The sequence below is a fragment of the Crinia signifera genome, chromosome 19 (assembly GCF_055691185.1).
Source record: "Crinia signifera chromosome 19, ASM5569118v1, whole genome shotgun sequence".
In the NCBI taxonomy this organism is placed as follows: domain Eukaryota; kingdom Metazoa; phylum Chordata; class Amphibia; order Anura; family Myobatrachidae; genus Crinia; species Crinia signifera.
In genome coordinates, this window is record NC_139226.1 from 39,825,768 (window position 1) to 39,852,309 (window position 26,542).

Here is a 26,542-nt window from a genome sequence, read left to right on the forward strand (position 1 = left end):
GAAATTAAAATAAAGTTTATTCACGAAACAAAAACAAAAAACGGTTTGATGCAGGAATACAGGATGATTTAGATAAAATGCAGAAAACTGACACAGAATATGATGCAAATATTTTACAGAAATAACAGCAGTTGCAGAAAACAGATTATTGCTTGGCATGGAATGGAAGCAAATGGATACACGATATTGCAATGGATGGTTATTGGAGGTGAGTAGTGTAGTTCTTGGATACAGGTAGTCCAGGTTGCTGACAGTAATGAGATGAACATAAAATCTGTATTAAACCAAGACACAGGAAAACAACATACCAGGAATCTGTAACCAGGCAGGTGAGGTAACCGCCTGCAGATGTATCACAGGGACGCAGGATAGATTGACACAAGATCATCAAAATAAACGAAAGAAAAGCTTGTCACGGTGTGGTGCACCACAAAAAATATAAGTCCTAAAATATAACCTTTACTGGTAATAATGATAAAATGCGAAAAATAAAAGAACACACATACATACGAATAAGTGTGACAAACAACATATAATGTTAAAAAGACTGTGGGTACTTCTGTGCACTAAATCTATTTGTTTAGTCTGTTAGGGTTCCAAGTGTCTTAATCACAGTTATCCAAATGATATTTAGGTACTTGTGTATTTGCAGGGCGCCCAATTTACATACGTACGGCACCGTTGGAAAATCGCATTGCATGCAATTTTGCTGTGCAATGCGATGTGATGCGATTTTCCTTCGTTAAATTTGAGTGCACCCCTGCCTGCGGATCGTATCGCATTGCATGCCATTTGCCGTGCGATGCGATTTTCCTTAGTTAATTTTTAGTGCACCCCTGCCCGCGGATCGTATCGCATGCCATTTGCCGTGCGATGCGATTTTTCATTGTATAAGCACCCATGCAATGAGATGTGATGTTACCCCCACTATCCACGTCACCCCGAAGCGGTAACACGTCCTCCCAAACTTTTCATACCCCCAGTATCTACGTCGGCGTGGAGTTGATTTTAAAAAGTGTGGTGAGCGCAGCGAGCCACCGAGCCCAAAGCGTGGCAAACGCACACGGAATACAGTAAAGTTATCCGCGTCCCCTCGTGGGCCACACTTTATAAAGTCAACTCCACGCCGACGTAACCGCGTCCGCTCGCCACGCTTCGGGGGGTGACGTGGATAGTGGGGTGTGCTAAATCCCATTGCATCGCATAGACATGTACACTGAGGGTGTTTTGCTAAATCGATCGATGCGATCGGCGGTCATGGTGCAGTGAATCAATTAACTAGTGAGGTCGCATCACATATACACAATGCAAATACACAAGTACCGATATTTATTATACAAATAAGATCAGTGTGTACTGTACCATAAGTTCATTCCCAAAACATTATAGCAACCATGTGCATATAATGGGTTAATGGGACATATAAATGCTGACTGATTCCTATGAAAAAGAATACAGCGTGGTTTTGTATTCATTCTATCCACTGGCCAGTTTATCTCAGTCAACACGCTGGTGCTCATGTGCTGTGTGTTCCGCTGAGCTTACAGCGTGTGCGTGTCACCCCGTGTTCCCACGGCGTGACATGCAGTCAGCCTTTCTCTGAGGACTGAGGGCTACAATATCATACAAGGCCACTAATTCACATACACATGTTAACAGTGGTATAACTCGAGGCATGAGATCATTGCTCTAACAAGAGCATTTCTATCACAGACGCCGAATGTCACAATTAAAGATCTGAACCCTCACACGGAGGGAGTGTACATGAAGCCGCCCAGCACCATCTGTGCGCCTGACGGTCAGGGGGTGACAGCAGCATCTAGAGATGGCCATTGTTATCGATGGTTGCCATCGATGGCAATTCTGCAACTGGCCATCGATAGTGCTAAACTATGCAATGGATGACCATATATATTTTTACATATCAATGGTCATCTATTGTGTTTGATTGATTGGGCCTGTGGGCCAATCAAAATCCAGGGGTGGGGCTTCATGGGTGTCAGGGGTGGGGCTATGCTCCGTGTCCTGGCACATTGAAAAAAAAAAAACATAGTTTTGCTGTTCCATCGATGGAGGGAAACCATCTGGTTCTCCCCCATCGATGGAAAAAATATTCAACATCGGCCATGAACCATCGATGATTTTAAATAGTCGATGGTCGATGGCTATCCCTAGCAGCATCCCAACGGTAAAATCATGACGGAACACGCTAAGTAATTTAGCCCTAAATCACCCCTTCACCTACTGAAGCCTAACCCAAACTGTCCCCAACCGAGCCGATCACTAACCCTCCTGCAGCCTAACCTTAACCTCCCTCACAGCCTAACGATCCCCGCCTAGTGCCTAACTCTTACCACATTCCCCCCACTGCCTAACATTCGCCCTAGTGCCTACTATTACATCTGGCCCCATATTTTCTGATTCACTAAACAAGATGCGTTTGTTCTCATTCTCACAGATGCGCTGGCTCAGAATCAGGCGCCTATGTCTGGCCAGTATCAGTATATTTGGTGTCAGGTTATCTAGCAGGCACTAATTGCCTAGGTCCAGTCCATCATGTCAATCTCTCTCAGAAGTGACAACACGTCATTTGCGCTGGACAAAGAGTCAGAGATCTCCAGATTCACGTCGCTGCCGGCCAGAGAGGAGGCTCCGGTGCTGTAACTTATCTCATGCAGCAGTCGCATCACTACAGGTATGACCTACAGGGGGGAACAGATCTGTCAGATGCATTGCATACAGGCTGCGGATGAGTCAGACAAGGTGGGAGATGAAATAAAACACACAGGGGGAGATTTACTAAGAAGGCCGATTACGGCCGATCCCGTGTACGAACGGGTATGACCGGGATCGTCCATAATCGGCCGAAAATACGAGTGGAGAATACGGCTCATTTACTAAGCTGCCATATTCAACAGATTTGTATTTACTGCTGGTAAAGCTATTCGTATTTGGCTGCCAAATTTACAGCAGGCAAATACGTGCTTCCCTGAGTAAAAAAATAAAAAGATTTTTTTTTTAAATGGCATGGGGTCCCCCCTCCCGAGTATAATTAGCCCCAGGCTCATTGAACCATTCCTGGTTGCAGGATTACATAGGGGTCCCCCTGTATTTCTATAATCAGCATCAGGCTCTTGACCCGGTCCTGGTTTCAAAAATACGGAGGGACAAAAGGAGTGGGGGTCTCCCAGTATTTCGGAAACCATGTGCTCCAAAATCCACTCTTTTTAGGGCGAAGTGTCAAGTTTTCTCAAGTGTTGTGAATTGCACACAGGGCCGGCGACAGGGGGGGTCAAGGGGGACATGTGTGACGGGCCCCGGCGATCCGAAGGGCCCCAGAGCCTGGCCACAGCCGGGGCCCACCTGTAAGCTGTTACCCCCCACAGCCGTCTAGTACTGTGCACTGCAGTCGGTGCGTGCCCCCCGCCTGTGTGCTGCCTGGCTCGCCGCTCGGTCCGACTGTGTGTGCAGCCGCCCCCATCCCCAGCTGTGCACAGTGTGACGTCTGAGGTCACGCTGCAGCATCTGCCCCCGAGCCTCCTGCCTGCCTGTCGCACTGACTGAGCCGCCTGCCGCACTGAACTTCCTGCCCGAACACCAAGCCTCCAACTCACCCCCGCTGTGTCAAGCAGCCTGCAGTGCCCTGTCTCCAGCCCACATGCCCGCTGCGCCGTGTCTTCAGCCCGCCCACCTGCCATGGTCTCCGCATGGAGGGAGCAGGCCATCCAAGACTACATACACACAGGTTGGATGGGTTATGTCACTGCGATTGCGTTTTCAGCAGCCTTAGTTAGATATGGACAGTAATTTTTGATATTTAAGACTGCAAACCTACACTGTCCCTACAATACATTTCCTCCATTTTGTATGGACAGTGGTATGGTATTGTAGGGACAGTGTAGGTTTGCACTTTGCAGTCATATGCGTGATCCCCGGAACCACCGCAAACACCAATATAACTTACTCCTAAAAGGAGCTGTAAACATTTTAACCACTAACCCCTTTTCTTTGCAGGCAAGCATGTTGTTTCATTACATTTTTTTACATGTCCTTATACCCAAATCTTTTAGTAATAATACAAGTGCCTTAAATATCAAAAACAAACACACAGGTTGGTTTGGGGGAGGGGTGCGCTAACTTCCATTGCCGCCAGTCACAGCAGTGACCCCAAGCCGCCCGAACATCCCTGAGCCTGCTGCCTACGTCATTGCAGTAAAATAATTGGCGGCTGGGGAAGCAGCGTGGTCAGGGGAGCTCCGGCGTATGATCGCTGGAGCAGAGGTGATGGGGGGCTGTCCCTTATGAACACCTCCCTGCCGCTAGCAATACATCTTACCAAAAACTTTTGCTTTTTAGAACAGTTTTCCATTAAAAGAAGCGCCCATCAAGCAATTACAGTATGTGTGTTTTGCATTGTTAATTGTACTAGACCATTGTCATATCACTACACACCTGCGTCACCCACATCACTACATACCTGCGTCACCCACATCACTACACACCTGCGTCATCCATATCACTACACACCTGCGTCACCCACATCACTACACATCTGCGTCATCCACATCACTACACACCTGCGTCATCCACATCACTACACACCTGCGTCACCCATATCACTACATCACCTGCGTCACCCACATCACTACATACCTGCGTCACCCACATCACTACACACCTGCGTCACCCACATCACTACACACCTGCGTCACCCACATCACTACACACCTGCGTCACCCACATCACTACACACCTGCGTCACCCACATCACTACATACCTGCGTCACCCACATCACTACACACCTGCGTCATCCATATCACTACACACCTGCGTCACCCACATCACTACACATCTGCGTCATCCACATCACTACACACCTGCGTCATCCACATCACTACACACCTGCGTCACCCATATCACTACATCACCTGCGTCACCCACATCACTACATACCTGCGTCACCCACATCACTACACACCTGCGTCACCCACATCACTACACACCTGCGTCACCCACATCACTACACACCTGCGTCACCCACATCACTACACACCTGCGTCACCCACATCACTACACACCTGCGTCACCCACATCACTACACACCTGCGTCACCCACATCACTACACATCTGCGTCATCCACATCACTACACACCTGCGTCATCCACATCACTACACACCTGCGTCACCCATATCACTACATCACCTGCGTCATCCATATCACTACCCACCTGCGTCACCCACATCACTACACACCTGCGTCACCCACATCACTACACACCTGCGTCACCCACATCACTACACATCTGCGTCATCCACATCACTACACACCTGCGTCATCCACATCACTACACACCTGCGTCACCCATATCACTACATCACCTGCGTCATCCATATCACTACCCACCTGCGTCATCCATATCACTACACACCTGCGTCATCCATATCACTACACACCTGCGTCATCCACATCACTACATACCTGCATCATCCATATCACTACATACCTGCGTCACCCATATCACTACACACCTGCGTCACCCATATCACTACACACCTGCGTCATCCATATCCCTACACACCTGCGTCATCCATATCACTACATACCTGCGTCACCCATATCACTACATACCTGCGTCACCCACATCACTACATACCTGCGTCACCCATATCACTACATACCTGCGTCATCCATATCACTACATACCTGCGTCACCCATATCGCTACATACCTGCGTCATCCATATCACTACATACCTGCGTCACCCATATCACTACACACCTGCGTCACACATATCACTACATACCTGCGTCACCCATAAAACTACATACCTGCGTCATCCACATCACTACATACCTGCATGATCCATATATTTTTGTGACTGTATTTGCATGTACTGTTACACAGAGTAATTAGAAGATTAAAACCAAAATAGGCAGGATATAATGGTGTGGCTGAGAGATGTTTTATATTGTAGCGACTGCCAATAGATGATGGTAGACACGCCTGATTGGCGGTGTTAAACAAACCCATTGGGCGGTGTTAGACCTGCCCAATATGTGGTGTTGGACATAACTCTTTGACGGTGCACCCGCTAATAAAATGTGCTGTGCAGGCCTATGGCTGCAGGCTTAGCGCCCTGACTGCTAGTGAGCCCAGCCGCAACACATGAACAGATGGCGAGAATCCCTGACATCCCCGGCTCTTTTTTAGTATTCCAGTGTCTTATATTTGGCAATACATTTATTGGTACATGCAGAAGAGGGTTGTGTGGGTTTGGGATTACGTGGGGGGGGGCCCCAGAAATATCAGTGTACAGGGCCCCAAGATTTCTGTTGCCGGCCCTGATTGCACAGGCAGAATAATTGGCAACTCGTAATCCTGCCTGCTTGGTACATTCCCCCCTCAGTGACGGCCTACCTGCACCATGATGTATTTCTTCTTCCTTGGAATGCTGTCTGGCCACTTCTCTCCAATACAAATCCATATCTTATATTGTGGTGATTCTTTCCTCCTGTGTTCCATAAATGCAATCAGTTCTGGCAGGAAGCGAGATGACAAATGTCACATCCATGAGCTATACACAGGGCCGCAACAAGGGGACGAGGGGGGAGGGGGGGTGCTAGGGGGTTGCATGCCCCAGTGCTAGATATGATACCCATATGGGCATGCAGGGGGGGAGGCGGAGAGGAGCCAAATTACCCCCTTGCCCCGGGTGACAGAAATCCTGGGTTCAGCGCTGCAATACGCTACGCCAGTCTGCCCAGTTACATTGCATATCCCAGCAGGTGAATACAGGAGAACTACATGCTGCCCAGAAGATAACCCTTTAGCACTGTATACCTGCCGTACGCTGCCCAGTGTCAGTGGGCGGAAGATGCTGAGAGATGGGGGAATGGGTGCAATCCCTATGTCTGGGGCTAGTCTACACTTTACTTTCTGTAATTAATATATAGAAAATAACTCACTGGTGCCAAGATAAAAAAAACCAGACATTTAAATAAGATCCTCCCCAACAGACGTCTAGGGAAACTCTACTGTATGTATTGTTATACCCCTTTCACACTTGCAGCTATACTGTATATTGGGTTTTCGCACAAGAATTCTCATCAACCTGGGATTCCTGGATGCGTGACAGAAAACACCCCATAACTAAGTCCTGGGTCCACTACTCTGCTCATGACCAGGGCCATGTAGCCGAGTCCCGGGAATTAGCCAGCTTTCTAGATCCAGCAAATTGCATGGTCACATTTTCTCAGGGGGATACGGTAGTATTGTCGACCCGGTTTAGGTCGACAGTCATTAGGTCGACACCGTTGGCTTGACAGGCAACAAGGTTCTATGTCGACATGGATGAAGGTCGACAGGTGTCTAGGTCGACATGGGACAAGGTCGACATGGTTTTAGGTCAACAAATTCGTTAGGTCGACATGGGTTAGGTCGACAAGTCGCAAGGTCGACATGGGTTTTCTCACTGTTTTTTGAGCCGTCATGTGCCGACAGGCTGTATTTCATGCCCTACCATCCACTAGGGCGTGGTGTGCGAATAAAATAGTGTGCCGAGCACAGCGAGGCACCGTGCCCGAAGCATCGCGAGCAAAGTGAGCGATGCGAGGGGCTGCGGATGACTTCCAACTGTGTCCATGTCGACTGTGTCGACATTCGGTTAAAAAACCCATGTCGACCTAACGCATTTGTCGACCTAACCCCATGTCGACCTAGACACCAGTTGACCATCACCCATGTTAACCTAGAACCCAGTTGACCTTGCTGCCTGTTGACCCAACGGTGTCGACCTAACGACTGTTGACCTAAGTAGGGTCGACAATACGATCCACACCCCTCTCAGCTGTATGGCTGTGCAGAGGTGACACCATATACTGCTGATGTTACTTGAATATACCACTAATATAGCCACCTCTGGTAGTGTTCTTGGCATAACATGGGCAGGGCGCTGACATGCCGGCAGGTGTTCCTTGCGCGCACCAAACTCATGCATGCTTCCGAAAAGGGGACGTTGCTGTCATGGGAGAGGAGAGTTTATAACTCTTGGGGGCGTGCCCAGCACATGTACAGAGGTGACGGGCTTCCACCAATCTCTCGGCAAAACCCAGCATGGCCAAGAAGCCGTGCCGTACACAGGAGTTAACAATGGACAGGAGTGAATCCATTCACACAGGACGGCCACGGCCCGGCCATCCCGACCATTGTAAACTCCTGTGTACGGCACGGCTTCTTGGCCATGAGGCGTATTGCCTACTGGCGGCTGCCGGTGTGTGTGAAGGAGGCCTTACAGCAGTTCCACACACTCCGGATGACGCCGGGGGCGAAACCCTGCACAGCCGAGAAGCTGTGCCGCACACAGAAGTTTACAATGGTGTGGATGGCTACAGCCCGGCAGCCGTCCCTTCCAGTGGTGGCATCCGGCTGCATCCGGATGACTGTCCCGTGTGAATGGACACAATCATGTCCATTATGAACTACTGTGTTCGGCGCGGCTTTTGTCCATGTGGGGTTTCGCCGCCCAGCGGCTGCCAGTGTGTGTGAAAGGGGCCTTAAAGGTTTGTGTCAGGCCCCGCCCACCTAAGAAGAGGGCTGGTCCAAAATCACTGTGGCCTACCGATGAATCCCCCAATTCACTGCCGGGCCAGTCCGAGCCTTTCAGTGGGGCACTGCTAAGCCTTGTTTGTTATTACTATATTGTGGTATTGATTAGCTTCTCTAGTCATTATGGATACTTGTAAAGTAGTTGAAAAAGGGAAAAATTCTAAGTGAATACAGTACCTGCAATAAACTGCTGCACACTATACAAAACAGAGTAGCCGGTTTTGTCTATTTCGTTGGGACTTTCCGTTTCAGGCGTTTCGCTCATACTCCAGTAGCTGCGACATTTGCCCGACCTATGCGCACAGATTGAGCCACCTTGCACTTCTACCAGGGTTCCTTGTTCCAGATTTGTCAGAAGATTGTCAATGGCCTCAACCTTCTTCGGATCGATCACAAATGCTGCCGGTGGTGGTAAAACCACCTGGTCTAAAGCAGTGTCTGGAATGGGCTGTTTCCCGGAGGTTATGTAGAACCCACGTGGGTTTTGCACCAATGTCTGTTGAACCAGGATCTCGCGGTAATAAATGTTGACTTCAAATTGAGTTTCTGTAGCAAATAGAGACACCCAACATTTCTGCTGTAATCATATATGTAATTAAGTCATATATATTCCAGAGAGATACAGTGGATACCCGTAGAAGACGAGGCTGAGTAATTATACCACCTACTTCCATAGATAGAAATCCTCAAAGCATGAGCTTTTGGGATAACTTGAGGGATGACAACATACTTGCCTACTTTTGAAAACTAGTTTCAGAGAGATTATAGTTGGCAGTAGAATTTTGCACAGCACTCCATTAAGAGGGCGTGTCAGGCTCCACCCAAGGGGCGTGGCCAGTTCCATATATATGGGTGTATATGTGCTTAAATGCTTTATATAGTAAATTTATACTTTGGGAAATGTAGTAAATATATTATTATTAATAACATTTGCTGCCTGCAATATTGGTTTATTTGTTTGCAATTATTTGCTGTGATATTTAGTTTTTTCTCTCTCACCAGAACATATGTGATAATAAATGTGATCGCTATGTAATAAATTCCAAGTCCAAATCCCATCTGATTGTATATATCTCTAATTTATTTTTCCCCCCAAAAAGGACACAACTGCGTAAGGTGGGTTAGAGAAATCAGGGAGATTGTTAGATCTTTCAGGGAGAGAGGGAGGTTGCTCCTATTTCAGGGAGTCTCCTGCAGAATGCAGGAGGGGGTGTGGTATGACACACCCACAGTCGGGATTCCGACAGTCATTTCTCCAACGTTGGAATCCCGACTGCACAGCGGGAGGGAACGCAATGAAGCCCCTTGCGGGCTCGCTGCACTCGCCACACTGCGGGCACGCTGCGCTCGCCACCTATTTTATTCTCCCTCTATGGGGGTCGTGGACCCCCACGAGGAAGCAGTCGGGATTCCGATGTCGGAGTACTGACTGTCAGAATCCCGACTGTCGGGGAGCCATCCGGCACCCTGCAGGAGGGTAGTCAACTATGGATGACAACCACTGATCTATATACTTTGTTAACAAAAGATTCACAGAATAACAGCAGACAACTTAAAGGAACGTACCTTTCGTGTCTTTGGCACCTTATCTTATCTGATTTTTTATAAATACATTTATTGGAAGCTGTTTCCCAATTTTATAGATTCTCACCAAATGTGTTCTCAGTGAAATGTTTAAGTATTTTCTGTTTAAGATTTGCGGCATCCTGAGCAGGTTGTGCTTGAACGTGTTCTCCTGTAATATATATATATATAAACAAAAGTGTTAATTAGAATAATTTGGAAACATGGAAAACATTCTAGTGTAATGTACCTCAGCCTGTGTCTGTGATGGCTGTTTAGAACAGGCAGCAATGAGAGTTGCTTTCATAAATATTATACAGAGCACCATCACATCTCCCCAGTCATTGGCCAGTATTCAATGCTCACGATCCACCGGTTGTTTTTTTTTCAGTGAATCTGGCTTTTTCACTTCCTGCTGTGAATCTTTTTCACTGAAAATGTGATTCACCCTATTCAATGTTCACTGGTCGCCGAAAGCGAAGAGTGAATGCCGGCCAGTTCTCCGTTTCATGCTCACTGCAACTCTCTGGTGTATTTCAATTCGACATCTTTTTAAGGTGAACTGGAATGTGATCTTTTAAAATAAAGGGTTTTTTTTTGTTGTAAAAAAAATCAGTAATTTTATTCTGTGAAGGGCATGCTATTTTTATTCATGTGCATGCAGCACATGAATATATATTTCATTTGTCATTTTTTTTTTTACACATTCACCAGCAGGGGACGGGGAGCCGCTCATTACATATTCACTGCGCACTGGTCCCACTCATTACATATGCACGAGCGGGACCAGCGCAGCGGCTCCCTCCACTGCATCCACTGCCAGCTATATAATACCCCTTTCACATTGCAACTAATTGCCGGGTACAAGCCGGTTTCTTGCCAGCTCGACCTGGTAATTAGTGCGGTGTGAAAGGGGTTACTGGGTCCCGCAAACGGGTAGCAACACGGCAATAAGAACCGGTAAAAAAACAGAGTTCTTACTGGTTCGTTGCTGTGCAGTGTGAACCGGTTAAACGGGTCGAGCGACCCGTTTCCTGCTCATACTACGGAGGACTCGGAGGCAGTGCTTGGAGCAGCGCCAGCTCTAAGCGCTCCCTCCTCCCAGCACCCGATGATGCACGACTCCCCGTCGCGCTCCCGATTGACGTCAGCGAACCGACAATAATACTGGTTCGCTGAGGGGATGTGAACATCCCAAAATTCAGGGTCACGCCGGGACTGAACCGTTTCAAAGTGCGACCCTGAATTTTGCGATATGAAGGCAGTATAAGTTTCTCCGTGAAGCCATCTTTCCAGCGATAAATTAACCCTTCGAGTGCCAAGTGAATTTGTCAAAATAGGTGTGAATATTTACCTTATATAGAAAATATAATCTTTTATTTTTTTTATGCTATAGTTTTTGCACTAAGCTTCAAAAGTGATAAAATGGAGAGTAATAAACAGCCAGCCAATCAACTCCTACCTGCCATGCCACAGACTGTGTTTGAAAAATGTGAGGTAAGAGCTGATTGGTTGGGTGTTTATCACTCTCCACTATTTTGAAGCTTAGTGCATCTGGCCCTTTTTTGAATTTATATAACAAATGTAAGCAATGGCCGGCGATGATACCAGGCAATGGCCGGCGATGATGCAGGAGCGTGCATCAGCACTCAACGCTAATTGCCCGCCCATGCACGCTACGAGATTTTGAGGTCAACATGGAAAAAGTGAGCTACTTTGAGCTCAAAATCACCCAGTGTGTATGGACCTTTACAGGTTCTGGATGGAATACAAAGGGGAATGTTTAGAGAACAATCATGACATATGGGTACCCTAAAGGAAACACAGAGGGGCGCAGGTTTATTTTTGTCATGTTATTCCTACTTTTACATTGAGTGAAGGGTTATGGTATTAAAAATCAACAGTCATTAGGTCAACACAAAAAGGTCAACATAGGCACCAAAGGGTCAACATGAGCTTTGTAGATTTTTGCTGTCCTGTCGACAACTGAGCACAAGGACTCACAATTTTGCTTGTGTAGACCTTTCATAGATTTTGTACATGTCAACACCCATATACTGTCAATCGAATGACTGTCGACTGACACACCGTCGACCCATCCACCAGATACCAAGTGAAGTCCAGAATCACATACATTGTGAAATGACCGAATACAATGTTTGAATGATCAATTGCTTTTAACTACATTACTACTTACCTACTTGTACTTGATCTGCAGGAAGGGGAACCTCACTGTACATCGGGTAGTTACCATCATAGCAGGCAGTGGTGGGGGCAGCAGCTGCACTATACACATTTGCTTTTTCTGCTGGAGGGGGTACCTCACTACACATCGGGTAGTTACCATCATAGTAGACAGAGATAGGGGCAGCGGCTGCACTATGCACATTTACTTGTTCTGCTGGAGGGGAAACGTCAGTGTACACAAGGTATATCCCTTTACAGTAGACAAGGTTGGGGTCAGCGGCTGCACTATGCACATTTACTTGTGCAGATGAAATTGCATTGCTACAAATATCATCAGAAAATGACATTTTATTTAGATCAATTTCATCTATATTGGCGTCCGAGTCCCCAGGAGCAAGGTATAAATCTGAAAAACAATGTAAAAAAAAAATGGCTCAAAAAATTTAACATTTTGGACATGGACAGAGAGAAAAGCCACATAAACATGGGGAAAACATGCAAAACCTGCACAGATAACGACCTCGTTGGAATAGAACTGAGAGTTAGTCATGGAAACCACTGTAACGGGTATATAACATTGTTATCTGCCATAGGAATTTAAACTTTTTGAATTTGTGTCATTCAAGAACTATTTTTATTTTGAGCAAATACTATCTACAAGATTCAGGATTTGCGATGGGTTCACATGTTGCGCCAACATATGCAAAAGCCATTTATGCTTGACATGGAGAAATGTGCTGCAGACCCACCCCTGGAGCCAGGGCCAGTGACAGGGGAGGTCAAGGGGGACAAGTGTGACAGGCCCAGCCATGTAAAGGGCCCCAGGGCTTATGTGCCCAGCCCCGCCGCCTCCTGTACTAGCTTGCCTGTCAGTGACTCCCGCACCTGGCTGTCTACTGTGTGTGCTCCCTGCCGCCTGCGGCCGGTCGGCACTCGGAGCAGTCTACTCTGTGTGTGCTCAGAGCCTGGGGCTGCGTCCGCTTGGCGACCGTATTCTGTACTGTGCACAGGTGCACGGCCATACCCAGTCTCCGGCTCCTGTACTTTTAATGCGCATGTGCGAGTCGTCTATTCTGCGCTCTGGAATGGCCTGCCCTGCCTGCTCACAGTGCTTTGCGTTCTTTTGTGTAAGTGACAAGTCAAGGCAGGCAGCAGAAGGCCAGCAGCAGCTAGGAGCCAACAGGAAGCAGCAGCCAGGAGCAAGGCCAGCAGGATGGAGAATGAGAGAAGTCCGCACCTGAAAGCAGGATCTGGAGCTGTGAAAGTTTAGGTGAAGCTCATACAGAGGAGGGTTGGGTGGGTTTGGGATTAGGTGGTGGGATGGGGGCTCCATAAATATCAGTTTACAGGGCCCCAAGATTTCTGTTGCTGGCCCTGTCTGGAGCTGCCACTGTTCTGTTCTATTCCAGGTATATTGACGATATCATCCTATTTTGGAGGAAAATCTTTTAGAATGCGAATGGTTCTTCACAGATATGCCGTTAGGGCAGCTTTGAGTGTTAAAACATCGGAACAACCGATTGCGAGGCACTTTGCTGAGCCTGGCGAACTGTAAGCACATTATTATTGATCACATATCAGAAAGCCCTAAAGAGGGTGAATCCAGAGCCTATTAGCCCCAGCCTGTTGCAGGCTGGGACTAAATTGATCTATCTTTTAGATACGGTCAAGCCCAGGGGTCTAAATGACCATTAATAGTATACTGTATGCCAACAATGTCTCATTTTAAAAACTATATTGTTCTTTGCAGTACTATTTTTCTGGAAAAATAGTTTCAGGAACTGCAGGTCTGGGAGTGGGTCAATTAATTAAAAAAAAAACAACGATATATAATAGAGAGAGGGAGGGAGAAATAGATGTATATATTGTATTTAGAAACAAAGGGACTCACAGGTGACTTTAAAAGAAAACTTATCTTATGAAAAGTACATTTTCAGTTCCTGATGATGTCATACTTAATTAGAGGTTCAGGAACTGAGTTCCTACTGGTTCCTGCTGAAAAATAGCACTGGTTCTTTGAGATATAATACTGAGCAGCTAGATATTTTTTGGTTTGTCTTTCAGTAATGTGGAACTTTAACATGTTTTATGGATTTCTTTGGTTTAATTGTATTATCAGTACTATATCGCTTTAAATTGCAAATCTAATGCTCTAGCAACATTAATTTATGTATTTTGCAGCACTTCTCTCTGGCTGTGCTTGCATTTTATTGGTTTTCCATTTTTTTTTGTGTGTGAGGGGACTTTTGTGATACACACCAGGTTGCCGTGGTAACAGAGGCGGCTCCCAGAATGCACTGGGCCGGATCTTACCGGAACTCCCGCTACTGCCACTGACAGAGATGATTGGGGTCAGAGGTTTTTCTTATGTAACTTCTATATTTCTTTTGAGTTTATCCTGATGACTGGTTAAAATTAAACCAGAACAACGGCCGGGGAATGCCTGCATTTTCTGTGGTACTCCCAGAAAACGCTGACGTTCCACCCCCAAATACCCGGAACCTGTCAATCAACTTGCAAATGGATAGCCAACGCTGGCTTCGTTCGTACTGGGACCTTGTGCATGCACACTGAATCAGGCCCATTATTGTATTTCGGAACAAACCTGAAATGTTATACATAAGTAACCCATTGGGAAATCATAGTTATTAAATTACACAGCACAAAGGAAGTCCAGACCACTGAGCTCCTAGTCCCAGCAGAGGCACAAATAAAGCCTTAGACAATGCTGGATTGACTGACAGTCATCTAGGAGCCTCCGCACACAGGGAGCCTATGCTAAAGCTACATCATTACATACCCTCCAACATGACCCATTCCATTAGGTACAAAATGCTCTGTTCCTGGACTTCCCTGCCAGTGGCAGTTACAGAGGTTGGACTCCAGCACAGTCCAGAATTCAAAGAGGGGGGTCACATCAACTGCCAGTGAGATAAGTACAGTGATGTTTGGAGTGGCATTAGGTGTGGCTCCCCTTTTTGAATATTGGACTGTGCTGCAGGCTCACATCTGTAACTGCCACTGGTAGGAAAGTCCAGGAACAGAGCATTTTGTACCTAATGGAATGGGTCATGTTGGAGGGTATGTCATTAGTGTGTGTGTGTGTGTGTGGGGGGGGGGGGGGGCACTGTGGCATCATGTGAACTCTGGCTTTTTGTGGTATAACATGAATCAGTACATCATTATGAGAATTTTATTGGCAGGGACACACACACACACACACACACACACACACACACACACCCAGCCTTCCCCCAGCTATAACAAGTGTTTACCATTTTCATCAAGGCTCAATGCCACCAGGTCCAGATCCTCTGAGGCGGCTGCTTGTTGATGCTGAGCAAAGAGACAGCACATATATATATATATATGTTACTACGTATGCAAAAGCCATACAACTGGATTCACAAAGCAACGTTCATTGTCTGCTGGAACAATCATTCACAAGACAAACTCACCATTGTCCTGGAAACTTGTTGGCTGCAGCAATCAGTCGGCGGGAAGGTTGAGGTGAGACCCCTGCTGGGGTACTGTTCTACAGGGGCTGATGGACCTGAGGAAAAAGGACAAATGGATATATATGTCTTATCCCTGTAGGCAGAACCAAAGGGCATCAATACCGAAAGAATCTTTATATAAGGGATTATTATTACAAGCCATTTTCAGCTTTCTCCTTTCAGGATTGTTCTGGTTAAAAATATGGCCAATACCAGCTCTGTGACCTTATGTAACTATAAAGTGCCTGAGGTAATCTCTGTAAAGTAAATCACTGCCATTTTTATTTGCAACTCTGTGTAACAGATTGGATTTTTATTATCTAGCTTTATTATGTAAAGGTGGGAGGGGCGTCTCATGAGGGGTGGGGCCTGTTTGCAGTGTCTGAGCACCCCCCCCCCCCCCTTTACTGGTACAATATCTTTCACCATTTCAAATCTATGTCAGTCTCTCCTGACTTAGATCTGCGACTTCCGCGCCGAGAACTGGGCGGCCAGCGATTTTCCCCATCATCGATGTTCATACTTGATCACAGTCTCCCATTCTGCCTATCAGTCTTGGCTCTAAGAGGCCACTATACAAATGCTTCCCAGTCTGGCTTCACTTGCACACACTCAAGGGCTAGTAACATACAGACCGTCACTGTAAGTTGCCAATTGGCCAGCGGGACTGGAGCGAGGTTCTTATACACAGGCTTCACCCCAGCTCCTACTTTTTCAAACGGTGGGCAATAAATAGACAGGCACTACCACTATGCACAGTGACCTGTAGAATAATCTCCTCACATTATATAACATGCATCCTTTATTAAAGCACCTTGTTCCCTATTTATTTTAATGCTGCTTCAACTTTCAGTCCAGGGTGAGACTTAAACATTGTTGTCAGTAAAAAATGTGACCTGTCTCTAATAAAATTATCTTGAGAATTAAATAAACCTAGTTTTTATCATTCCGAATCTAAACAGATCCATCTGTGACCTCACAAGGGCAGCCATCAGGGGGGGGGGGGGGGGGGACCTGCGGGGACTCCAGCCCCGGCCCAGACAGAAAGGGGGCCCAGGACTGGAATTTTTAAATTTTATTTGTCATAAACAAAGATCACATTTCCCTTGAAGCAATGTAGAGGTTAAGTAGTGCAGCCAGTGCTGAGGACACCGGAGGTCTCACCTGGCGTGCTGAATATACGAGAAAGGGAACCAGGGACCTGCCTATTTTGTCAGTCCTGGGCTCTATAATTTCTGAAGGCACCTGATCATACCTGCATTGGAACCTCCAGTGATCTCGTATATTTTGTGGGGATTGACCGAGTTTGAGCTGTTGTCCTGGATCATACAGATGCCGTCCTTCTGTAACAAAGCGGAACGAAAATTCCTCTTCCACTTTGCTGGCTCAGGATTATCCTTCAAGGGGTCGTAACGCCCACTGGCTTCAGCCCAGGCCTGTTAGAATGATAAGACAGTACAATTAGCACTGCATTTGAATTTCCTCTCTTCCACCGACACAGTCACATCCACCTATACAATGGTTCTACAAAAGTTTGGTGTTTTCTAACAATATATATGGTACTAGTAAGCCCGTTTGAAGCAAATTCTTCAAAAGCAAGTCTGCTACCTTGTGATTGCCTCTGTGTTTGTGCATGTGTGAGAGAAAAAGAGATGTCCGATAGCTCCCCGCAAGGCTCACATATGATTTGGCACTTGATGTCACTCTCAGCCAATCAGCTGCTTCCCTTCTGGGGGGCCACTGATTGGCTGAGAGAGTTCTCAGCCAATCAGAAGCCCCCTATTCATTTTTTAAAATGCGAATACCCGCCTCTGCCCAGCATGCCCGTCTAGCTGATTACCACCCGCCCCACTGCTCCTCACCACCCGCTGCCACTCAGCACCTGCCACCCAGAAGTAGGACACAAAGAAAGGTGAGGCATGTCATGTCCAACCAAGGCCTACACGGTTTGTATAAAAAGTAATGAGATCTATTTTTTTTAAGTGACTGTACGTCGCAGCGTGCATGCTCCAGGTGGGTTCGATGAAGGGGAATATCAGCTTCAACACTCACCGAACATCAGTCGCCTACAAGCTTCTGTGCAGTTCTTATCGTGGTTTTAGTGGAACCTTGTCCCTAGGTTTGGTTGAAGCTTAAAAATGTAACGTGTATCGAACAGCGCTACACCATTAAATTCTCTATTGGACTTGGAAAATCGGCTATGGAGACATTAGCCATGATCCAGAAAGTGGTCAGGAGTGAAAGCCTATCAAAAGCTGCTGTTTCATGACAATGCACACCAAGCCACACCAGCTTCATAGTCAATGACTATCTGGAACAGAACGGCATTGCAACACTTCACCAGCCCCCCTATAGTCCTGATCTAGCCCCGGCTGACTTTTTCCTGTTCCCCCGAGTGAAGACAGCCCTCAAAGGACACCGCCATGGGACCGTAGCAGAGGTCAATGTGGCTTTGACACGCTGCTTGAAAGACGATCTGGAAAAAGGCTTCCAGGGCACCTTCCAAGCACAGACAACTAGTTGGCAGAAGCCAACGCACAAGGGTCTTATTTTACTTGATCTCATTACTTTTTATTCAAACCCTGTATCTATGTGATGTTTGTATGTTCTCTCTGTGTTTGCATGGATTTTCTCCGGGACCTCCAGAATCCCCCCCCCCCCCCACACACACACACACACACACACACAGAAAAAAAAATGCTACTAGGTTAATTGCCTTCTGACAACAAAGAAAAACACGCCTGCCCCCCTGCTGTAAAGGGGGTGGGCCTTGATGTCCTGTGACATCAGTCGCCCACCCCGAGCAGGCATCGGCCCGCCTGTGTTCACAGGGGAACACCCAGCGGTTTCATGGAGACGTCCATAAAATGCCCGGCGTTCCCCTGCTCCGACCCGGTGTCCGCCCCATCACCCCTAAATTCACTGAGGCATACCAAAAATGTAAATGCTCGCCTAATCTAGAGAATAAAAATGAGTACAAACATCAAATGGTATTTTTGATAACCTTAACTCTAGGGCTGGCCATTGTTGCCTTGGCCATCTATGGCTGCCATCGATGGCGTATAAGTATGCAATGGATGACAATCAATGTTTTTACATATCGATGGTCATCCATTTGCTTTAAAATATTGGCCTCTGTGCCAATCAAAAAATGGAGGCGGGACTTCACGGGTGTCGGGGGCGGAGCTATGCTCCGTGTCCTGGCCTCTAGTTGAAAAAAGAAAAACGAAACTAATCAGTTAAGCCTGACATCGATGGTGGGAAACCATCTGGTTTGTCAAAACTATTCGGCCATAAACCATCAATTTTTTCTAATCATCGATGGCCATCACTACTTAACTCTCAAATAGAATCTAGAGTGATTTTTTTGCAGCACAGGCTAGGTTTCATAAACATGGAAACAAGTCGAGCAAGCTTCTTCCGAATCATTTGACAGGGCCAACACCCTACAGCAACTAGTAAGGTTTGGAAAAAAGCTGTTGATTCTTTGACTAGCTCAGGTCAATATCAGAAGTTTTACATTCTTTTTACTTCACCTTTAATAAACCAAGTATCAATGAAAAAAAAAAAAAACTCTTTTTGGGACTCTGGGGCAAAAGAATGGAGCAGTGATGAGGGATGAGAAGTGAACCGGAGAAGTGGCCCGTGGCAACCAATCAGCACTGAAGTTACATTTAGAATTTGCATAATATATAAAATTGTACAGAGCAGCTTATTGGTTGCCATGGGCCACTTCTCCTCTGGCTCACTTCTCCTCCCTTATCACTGCTTCATACATCTACCCCTCTATTACCATCCCTCAACTTCTCTCTGAAATTTCCCAATCATTAGTTATGCTTTCTCTGAAGAGGAAGTTTTAACGACTATAAAAACTTTGACATCTGAAAAAGCTCCTGGACCTGATGGTCTTTCTAATGATTTTTATAAAATATAAGCCCCTAAATTATCCAAACCTTTATGTACTATATTTACTATGTTTTGTCCGGCTCCCCACCCTCACTTTATTCTAATACTGACACATTACACGTATTACATAAAACTGATAGAAACCGCTCCCTTCTGAGTTCTTACAGGCCAATTTCATTACTGGATACGGACTATAAAATATTTACCAAATTGCTAGCCGATAGAAAGTTTGGGCGCGGTATGCGCCTCCGACAGTCGGGAACCCGACAGTCAGTATCCCTACTGCCGGTGCTCTGACAGGAGGATGAGCGCAAGGAGGCCCTTTGCGGGCCCGGTCACTCGATACGCTCCCCACAGGTTCTATTCTCCCTCTATGGGGGTCGTGGACCCCGACAAGGGAGAATAGCCCCGGTGTGTTGGTATCCCCCCCGTCGGTGCACCGGCAGTCAGGATCCCGACTGTCGGGATACCCACTGTCGGAGCATCATCCGGCACCCAAAAGTTTTACTCCCCTCATTGATATAGGATGATCAAACAAGATTTATTTGGGGCAGACATTCGGTAGTCAATGTACCCAAGGTCTTGACTGTTATGCAGTGGGTGGAGTCCTCTGGATCCTCAGAGCCACTGGCTATTTTATCACTCAACGCTAAAAAAGCTTTTGATCATCCCTTTGTAACATTAAATAAATTTGGGGTTCTGGGGGACTTCCTCCATATCTTTAAACAGTTATATAATGGATCTTTCTCACAAATATTGTCAAACAATTATCTATCCAGTCCAGTTAATATTTATAGGGGAACGAGACAGGTTCCTCCTCTTATAAGCATTGGCGTTAGAAGAACCATTGGCAATTACCCTACGTTCATCCGCTCTGTTTTCTGGTCTTAAGATTCGCATCATAGAAGCCAAATTGAGTCTGTTTGCAGACTTTATCCTATTTATTTTGAAACCCTGGTTCTCCATCTCGGAATTCCAAAAAATGATAACGCACGCCTGATAATGATAAACATCTGGTAAGATCAGTGGTGTAGCTAGGTGCCACAGTGCCCGGAGCAAAGGCACGTTTCGCCCCCCATTTGTAGTAGGCGGGGCTCTTGCGTGGCGAAAAGGGGGTACGGCATAACATTATACCAAATTGCTAGCCGATAGAAAGTTTGGGCGCGGTATGCGCCTCCGACAGTCGGGAACCCGACAGTCAGTATCCCTACTGCCGGTGCTCTGACAGGAGGATGAGCGCAAGGAGGCCCTTTGCGGGCCCGGTCACTCGATACGCTCCCCACAGGTTCTATTCTCCCTCTATGGGGGTCGTGGACCCCGACAAGGGAGAATAGCCCCGGTGTGTTGGTATCCCCCCCGTCGGTGCACCGGCAGTCAGGATCCCGACTGTCGGGATACCCACTGTCGGAGCATCATCCGGCACCCAAAAGTTTTACTCCCCTCATTGATATAGGATGATCAAACAAGATTTATTTGGGGCAGACATTCGGTAGTCAATGTACCCAAGGTCTTGACTGTTATGCAGTGGGTGGAGTCCTCTGGATCCTCAGAGCCACTGGCTATTTTATCACTCAACGCTAAAAAAGCTTTTGATCATCCCTTTGTAACATTAAATAAATTTGGGGTTCTGGGGGACTTCCTCCATATCTTTAAACAGTTATATAATGGATCTTTCTCACAAATATTGTCAAACAATTATCTATCCAGTCCAGTTAATATTTATAGGGGAACGAGACAGGTTCCTCCTCTTATAAGCATTGGCGTTAGAAGAACCATTGGCAATTACCCTACGTTCATCCGCTCTGTTTTCTGGTCTTAAGATTCGCATCATAGAAGCCAAATTGAGTCTGTTTGCAGACTTTATCCTATTTATTTTGAAACCCTGGTTCTCCATCTCGGAATTCCAAAAAATGATAACGCACGCCTGATAATGATAAACATCTGGTAAGATCAGTGGTGTAGCTAGGTGCCACAGTGCCCGGAGCAAAGGCACGTTTCGCCCCCCATTTGTAGTAGGCGGGGCTCTTGCGTGGCGAAAAGGGGGTACGGCATAACATTATACCACACACCGTAATGCCCATTGCACATATTAGCCAACTTTGTAATACCCATTACACATAAAGTCACATGCGGTAATGCCACTTACACATAAGGCCACACATAATGCCCATTACATACCACATAACAAACCGTAATGCCCATTACATACTATATAACAAACCATAATGCCCATTACATACTATATAACACACCGTGATGCCCATTACATACTATATAACACACAGTAATGCCCATTACATACTAGATAACACACAGTAATGCCCATTACATACTATATAACAAACCATAATGCCCATTACATACTATATAACAAACCATAATGCCCATTACATACTATATAACACACCGTGATGCCCATTACATACTATATAACACACCGTGATGCCCATTACATACTATATAACACTCCGTAATGCCCAGCAATGTTGATCGCATTGCAGATCCAGGCATTAAGGGTAGCCTCCTGCATTCGCAGCCTGGCTGTGAAGGCAGACACATTTCTTAAATTTTTGTCTCAAAGCGGCTGCATGTGACGTTATGCAGCTACCCCAAAAATTGTACAGATGCATCTATGCTGCACCCCTATTAGTCTAGATGAGACCACTCAGTCTCTTATCAACAACATTTTTGAATACACTACTTGGTTCCTAATAAGACAACTGTAGGTCACCTTATTATCATCCATGGTATTTCAACATGCTATGGTTTAGTTTTCTTCTGAATTGGACTGTTTATTGTGTGCTATAATCCTTACAAGTCCTGGCAAAATTTCTTGGCCAGATGAAAAACCGGCATTAACTTGCCGATTAGTATTCAATAACGGGTGTATTCCCCTGTTTTCCCTGCTATTGATTCTATTTTCACAGAAGCTATTTCTCGTTTTTTGGGGCAAATAGGGATGGGCAAAAACGGCTGCAAAAATGGGCAAAATGGCAGCGAAGTATGTGAATTTGCTGCGATTTTACCAATTCACGCGTTTTTTTACCTTGCTGGATAGCATCGACAATACTGTCCAGGTGAAAAATCAGCACTGGGATTGAATAGGGTGAGTCAAATTTGCCTGGGATTGACTACCCCCCATATGTCTCTTGTCTACCATTTGATACACATCTCCCTTATTATTCCCAATTGTTCTTTCCTTATCCCCTCTGTTTTATATAAATTGATTGTTTGTTAGTTTTATACAGTTTATAGATTTGTATCGCTTATAAGTAATAATATTTCATTAAGTTCTATTTTTATTTCTTCATCCATAATGGTCAATAGATCTGTTGAAGTAATCAATGATATTGATTGTATTCTCCCAAGTATAATTTTTATAATGATAAGCTTTGAGTTATACAACTGAAGAAAATGTATTGACTAATGACAAGATATAAGTCAACGAAGATTTAAAAAGGATGTCATACTTCTTATAGTTTTACTCTTTCTACTTTGTAGTTATTGGCATATTTACATTGTATTATATATTGTAATGGGTACATTTGTATACAGATTTATTTCTGACAATAAACATTTTTTGAAAAAGAATATTGGTTGATAATTGAACTGTGTGTGGATGCCTTTATTGCTTAACTTGAAATATATATTTATATGGGTTAATTAAGTACTAAAGCAGAAATACGGTAAAAATCTGCCATATTTACCACATTTCCAAATGTACTAAAGCCCCAATGACGAGGGTATAGAAGCCTTTGGGCTTCTTACCGCATCGCGCTGTGTGAAGCATCCGATCGGATTCCTCCCAGCATTCCCGGCGGCGGTGGCAACAGCCTTCTCCACATGTGCATACAGACTCCCGGGACGTACACCTGGAAGTCCAGGGACTGGAGCGCATAACAAAAGACCTGTCCTTTGCGATACTAGTGACATAGCTTAGTACATATGCAATTGATACCAATACATTGTGTGACAGGATGTACACAAAATTAGTACATGCCGCCCTAAAAATTGTAAAAGTGGAAATGGCATTAATAAAATAGTGTTAATTAAAACTAAACTTCTGGATGTATCGTATAAACACAAAAATACAAAATATATTCATCTAGAACACAATAGTTTTACCTTAAAAATTTTAATCTCATTCTCAGAAAGGTCGTGCCGACTCCCATGCTTCCAAGGGACCTGAAACTGTGTTCGCTCGCTGTTAACCCATTCCAAACCTGGATAGTCTGGCCTGCCAATCTGGCTGAGGAGCCAAGAGAGAATACGAGGCTTTTGGGAGGTCATGTTTGAAGCCTACAGGGAATGGAAAGGAATCACTAAAGTGCATGCAATAAAAATATACATTTATCAAAATGTACTAGGCTATAATTATTATTATTATTATTATTATTATTATTATTATTATTATTATATTTTAAAACGTATATGGCAGGATGTACTAAGCATTGCTTCAGCTATGCAGTATATCCTGCCACTTACTGCAGAGTAGTGGTCATCGCTGAAGAGAAGGGATGGCCATCGACCTTCGATGATTAGAATGATGATTTCCCACCATCGATGTCAAGTTTAAACAAATAGTTTCATTTTTGCTTTTTCCCCAAGGGACTGGGACACAGAGCATAGCTCCGCCCCCAACACCCATGAAGCCCCACCCCCATATTTTAAATGGCCCACAGGCTAATCATTTATAGAAAAATGGATAACCATCGATATATAAAAACATTGATGGTCATCCATTGAATAGTAATGCACTATCGATGGCCAGTTGCACTTTTGCCATCGATGGCAAAGGCAACGATGGCCATGCCTACTGAAGAGATGCTGTGTGCAAGTGCATGGCATCTCTTCAGTGCAGGGAGGGAGGGTACTGAGGGAGCTGGGGGGCTGCCAATTCGCTAGGGGAGCACTGGGCAAGCACCTGAAAATTATTAAAATGGAGGTCATGGTGCTAAGCCCACTCCCCCCTTACCCAAGGTCCTGCACCATAGCTCCGCCCCTTTTCGAGCAGGCTGCACCACTGGAAAATAACAAAGGTGGGAGGTATGCAAGGGAGGAGGACAAAGTGCGGGGATCTGGGGGAGGAATGTGTGATATGAAGAGGGAGGTGAGAAGGGCACAGAGGTGGTCCCAGGAGGAAGGTCCGACCCACAGGAACTAGCCACAAACAGGTCAGGAACTAGCCACAAACAGACCAGAATTAGGTGCAGTGGTCAGAGGGCCCGAGAAGCAGGGGGAGAGGCGCTGTGGGGAGGAAGTAGGTGAAGCAGCCACAAATGGGATTCTAACTGGTATTAACTGCATGCATCTGAAGATGCAAGGGTTACTCAGAATGTCCTCTGCATCTAACTGCCTTAAAAACGGGGACCACACTCCCCATTTACTAAAATGCTGCCCATTCCCACCCTCAACTGGCTCCATCAATCACAAGTTGAGAGAGTTCACAGTGCACCAGGTGCCGCAATATCATTATTGCCTATGCGCACTGTGTCTGCGGCACATGCACAATTAAAAAATATTGGTCAATTGTGATCCTAACCACATAGCGTCCACCTCTGACTTTGCCCCAAAATTCAAATATAGGATCCGCAATAACTGCCAGTGATTGGGGTGGCAGGTGGTGTGACACCCCTATTCGAATTTTGCCCAGGTACAAAATTATAGATCCCCTCCCCCATCATGTTGTGGCTGGTCCAGATGCCTCTTATCCACCATGCCAACTCCACTCTTGCCATCACATCCCTGCCATCACCACAATTTACTCCCCATTTCCAACCCTCCACAAGATGCAAAGTAGAGAAATACTTTAAGACATAATGACCAAAAATATATATATCACCGTGGTCTCTTCTGACCAGAAGCAAAGCAAAGTGGCAGCCCCAGGCATATGGCTCATTGGTCATCCACCAATGGCTGCAGCCCCTACTCGTGCCCACACATTGGGGCAGATGTATTAAGCCTTAACAAGAGATAAATGCAAGGGTGATAAGGAGAGATAAATGTCCAGCCAATCAGCTCCTTACTGACTTTTTTCAAACACAGCCTGTAACATGGCAGTTAGCAGGTGATTGGCTGGACGCTTGCATTTGTCTCTTAAGGCTTAATACATCTGCCCCATTGTTTGTGGAGCACTGGAGACCATGTACAACATCTGTTACTGCATCATACCTATAGAAACATATAGACAAACCACTGACCTAAAGTAATGTAAAGTTCAAGATCTCCAATCTGTCCTGATCCAAAGCTTGCTGGACAGGAGAATGGTCCAAGTGGAGGCTTTAAGCTGACTGAAAAGTGGACTGTCAGTAGCTGCTTTTATAGCAGACTTTAGTTTCATTTATCAGGTTGCTCCATTATTTCCTGGTTGTCCCTCCCCCTAGCTGACGGCTTGGGAATTTTTTTACATTTCACACTGTACACTCAGGACACTCATAAATGGCAGTAAAGCCTTTTGTTTGTATACAATATACTGAATGGGTAAGAGGTAAGTAGTTAGTTTAGTAATGTTTTTGGAATCAGAGCGCCATAGAGTATCAGAATTATGTTAATGTCACCCCCTAGGTCCAAAGTTTCTTTTTGTGACATTTAGAAAAAAAAATTTAATTATGTATATTGTGTTTATACTGTCATCCTTAGGGTCAGTTATGTGGTGAGGGACAGGATTCACTTCTGTGTGTGCAGATGACTGAAAGCCATTAGAACTGTTTTTTTGCTATTACATTGACCAAAAATAACTTGAATTGGTCTTGGACGCAGATCACTCCTGCAAGTGTCCAGAG

At 45.6% G+C, this 26,542-nt stretch overlaps 1 protein-coding gene across 1 annotated transcript; it reads right to left on the reverse strand.

Moving 5' to 3' along the window:
- On the reverse strand, window positions 1–26,098 carry LOC146042425 (interferon regulatory factor 3-like). The gene is made up of 10 exons (XM_083162411.1): window positions 25,961–26,098; window positions 23,886–24,059; window positions 17,110–17,290; window positions 15,816–15,910; window positions 15,633–15,693; window positions 12,368–12,763; window positions 10,259–10,342; window positions 8,785–9,153; window positions 6,421–6,539; window positions 1–2,702 (listed from the first exon to the last, which is right to left on the reverse strand). Exons 2-10 carry the CDS (start codon window positions 24,048–24,050, stop codon window positions 2,541–2,543), a joined length of 1,632 nt encoding a protein of 543 aa, XP_083018537.1. The 5' UTR covers window positions 24,051–24,059; window positions 25,961–26,098; the 3' UTR covers window positions 1–2,540.
- Window positions 26,099–26,542: the final 444 nt, after the last annotated feature.

Bases quoted from the DNA above. Each gene is read 5' to 3' on its own strand.
- LOC146042425 (XM_083162411.1), bottom strand. From the start codon at position 24,050: ATGACCTCCCAAAAGCCTCGTATTCTCTCTTGGCTCCTCAGCCAGATT. The intron at 10,343-12,367 runs GTAAGTAGTAAT...TATATATTACAG, and splicing joins TGCAGATCAAGTACAAGTAG to GAGAACACGTTCAAGCACAA. The intron at 2,703-6,420 runs GTAGGCCGTCAC...TCCCCCCTGTAG, and splicing joins AGAAATACATCATGGTGCAG to GTCATACCTGTAGTGATGCG.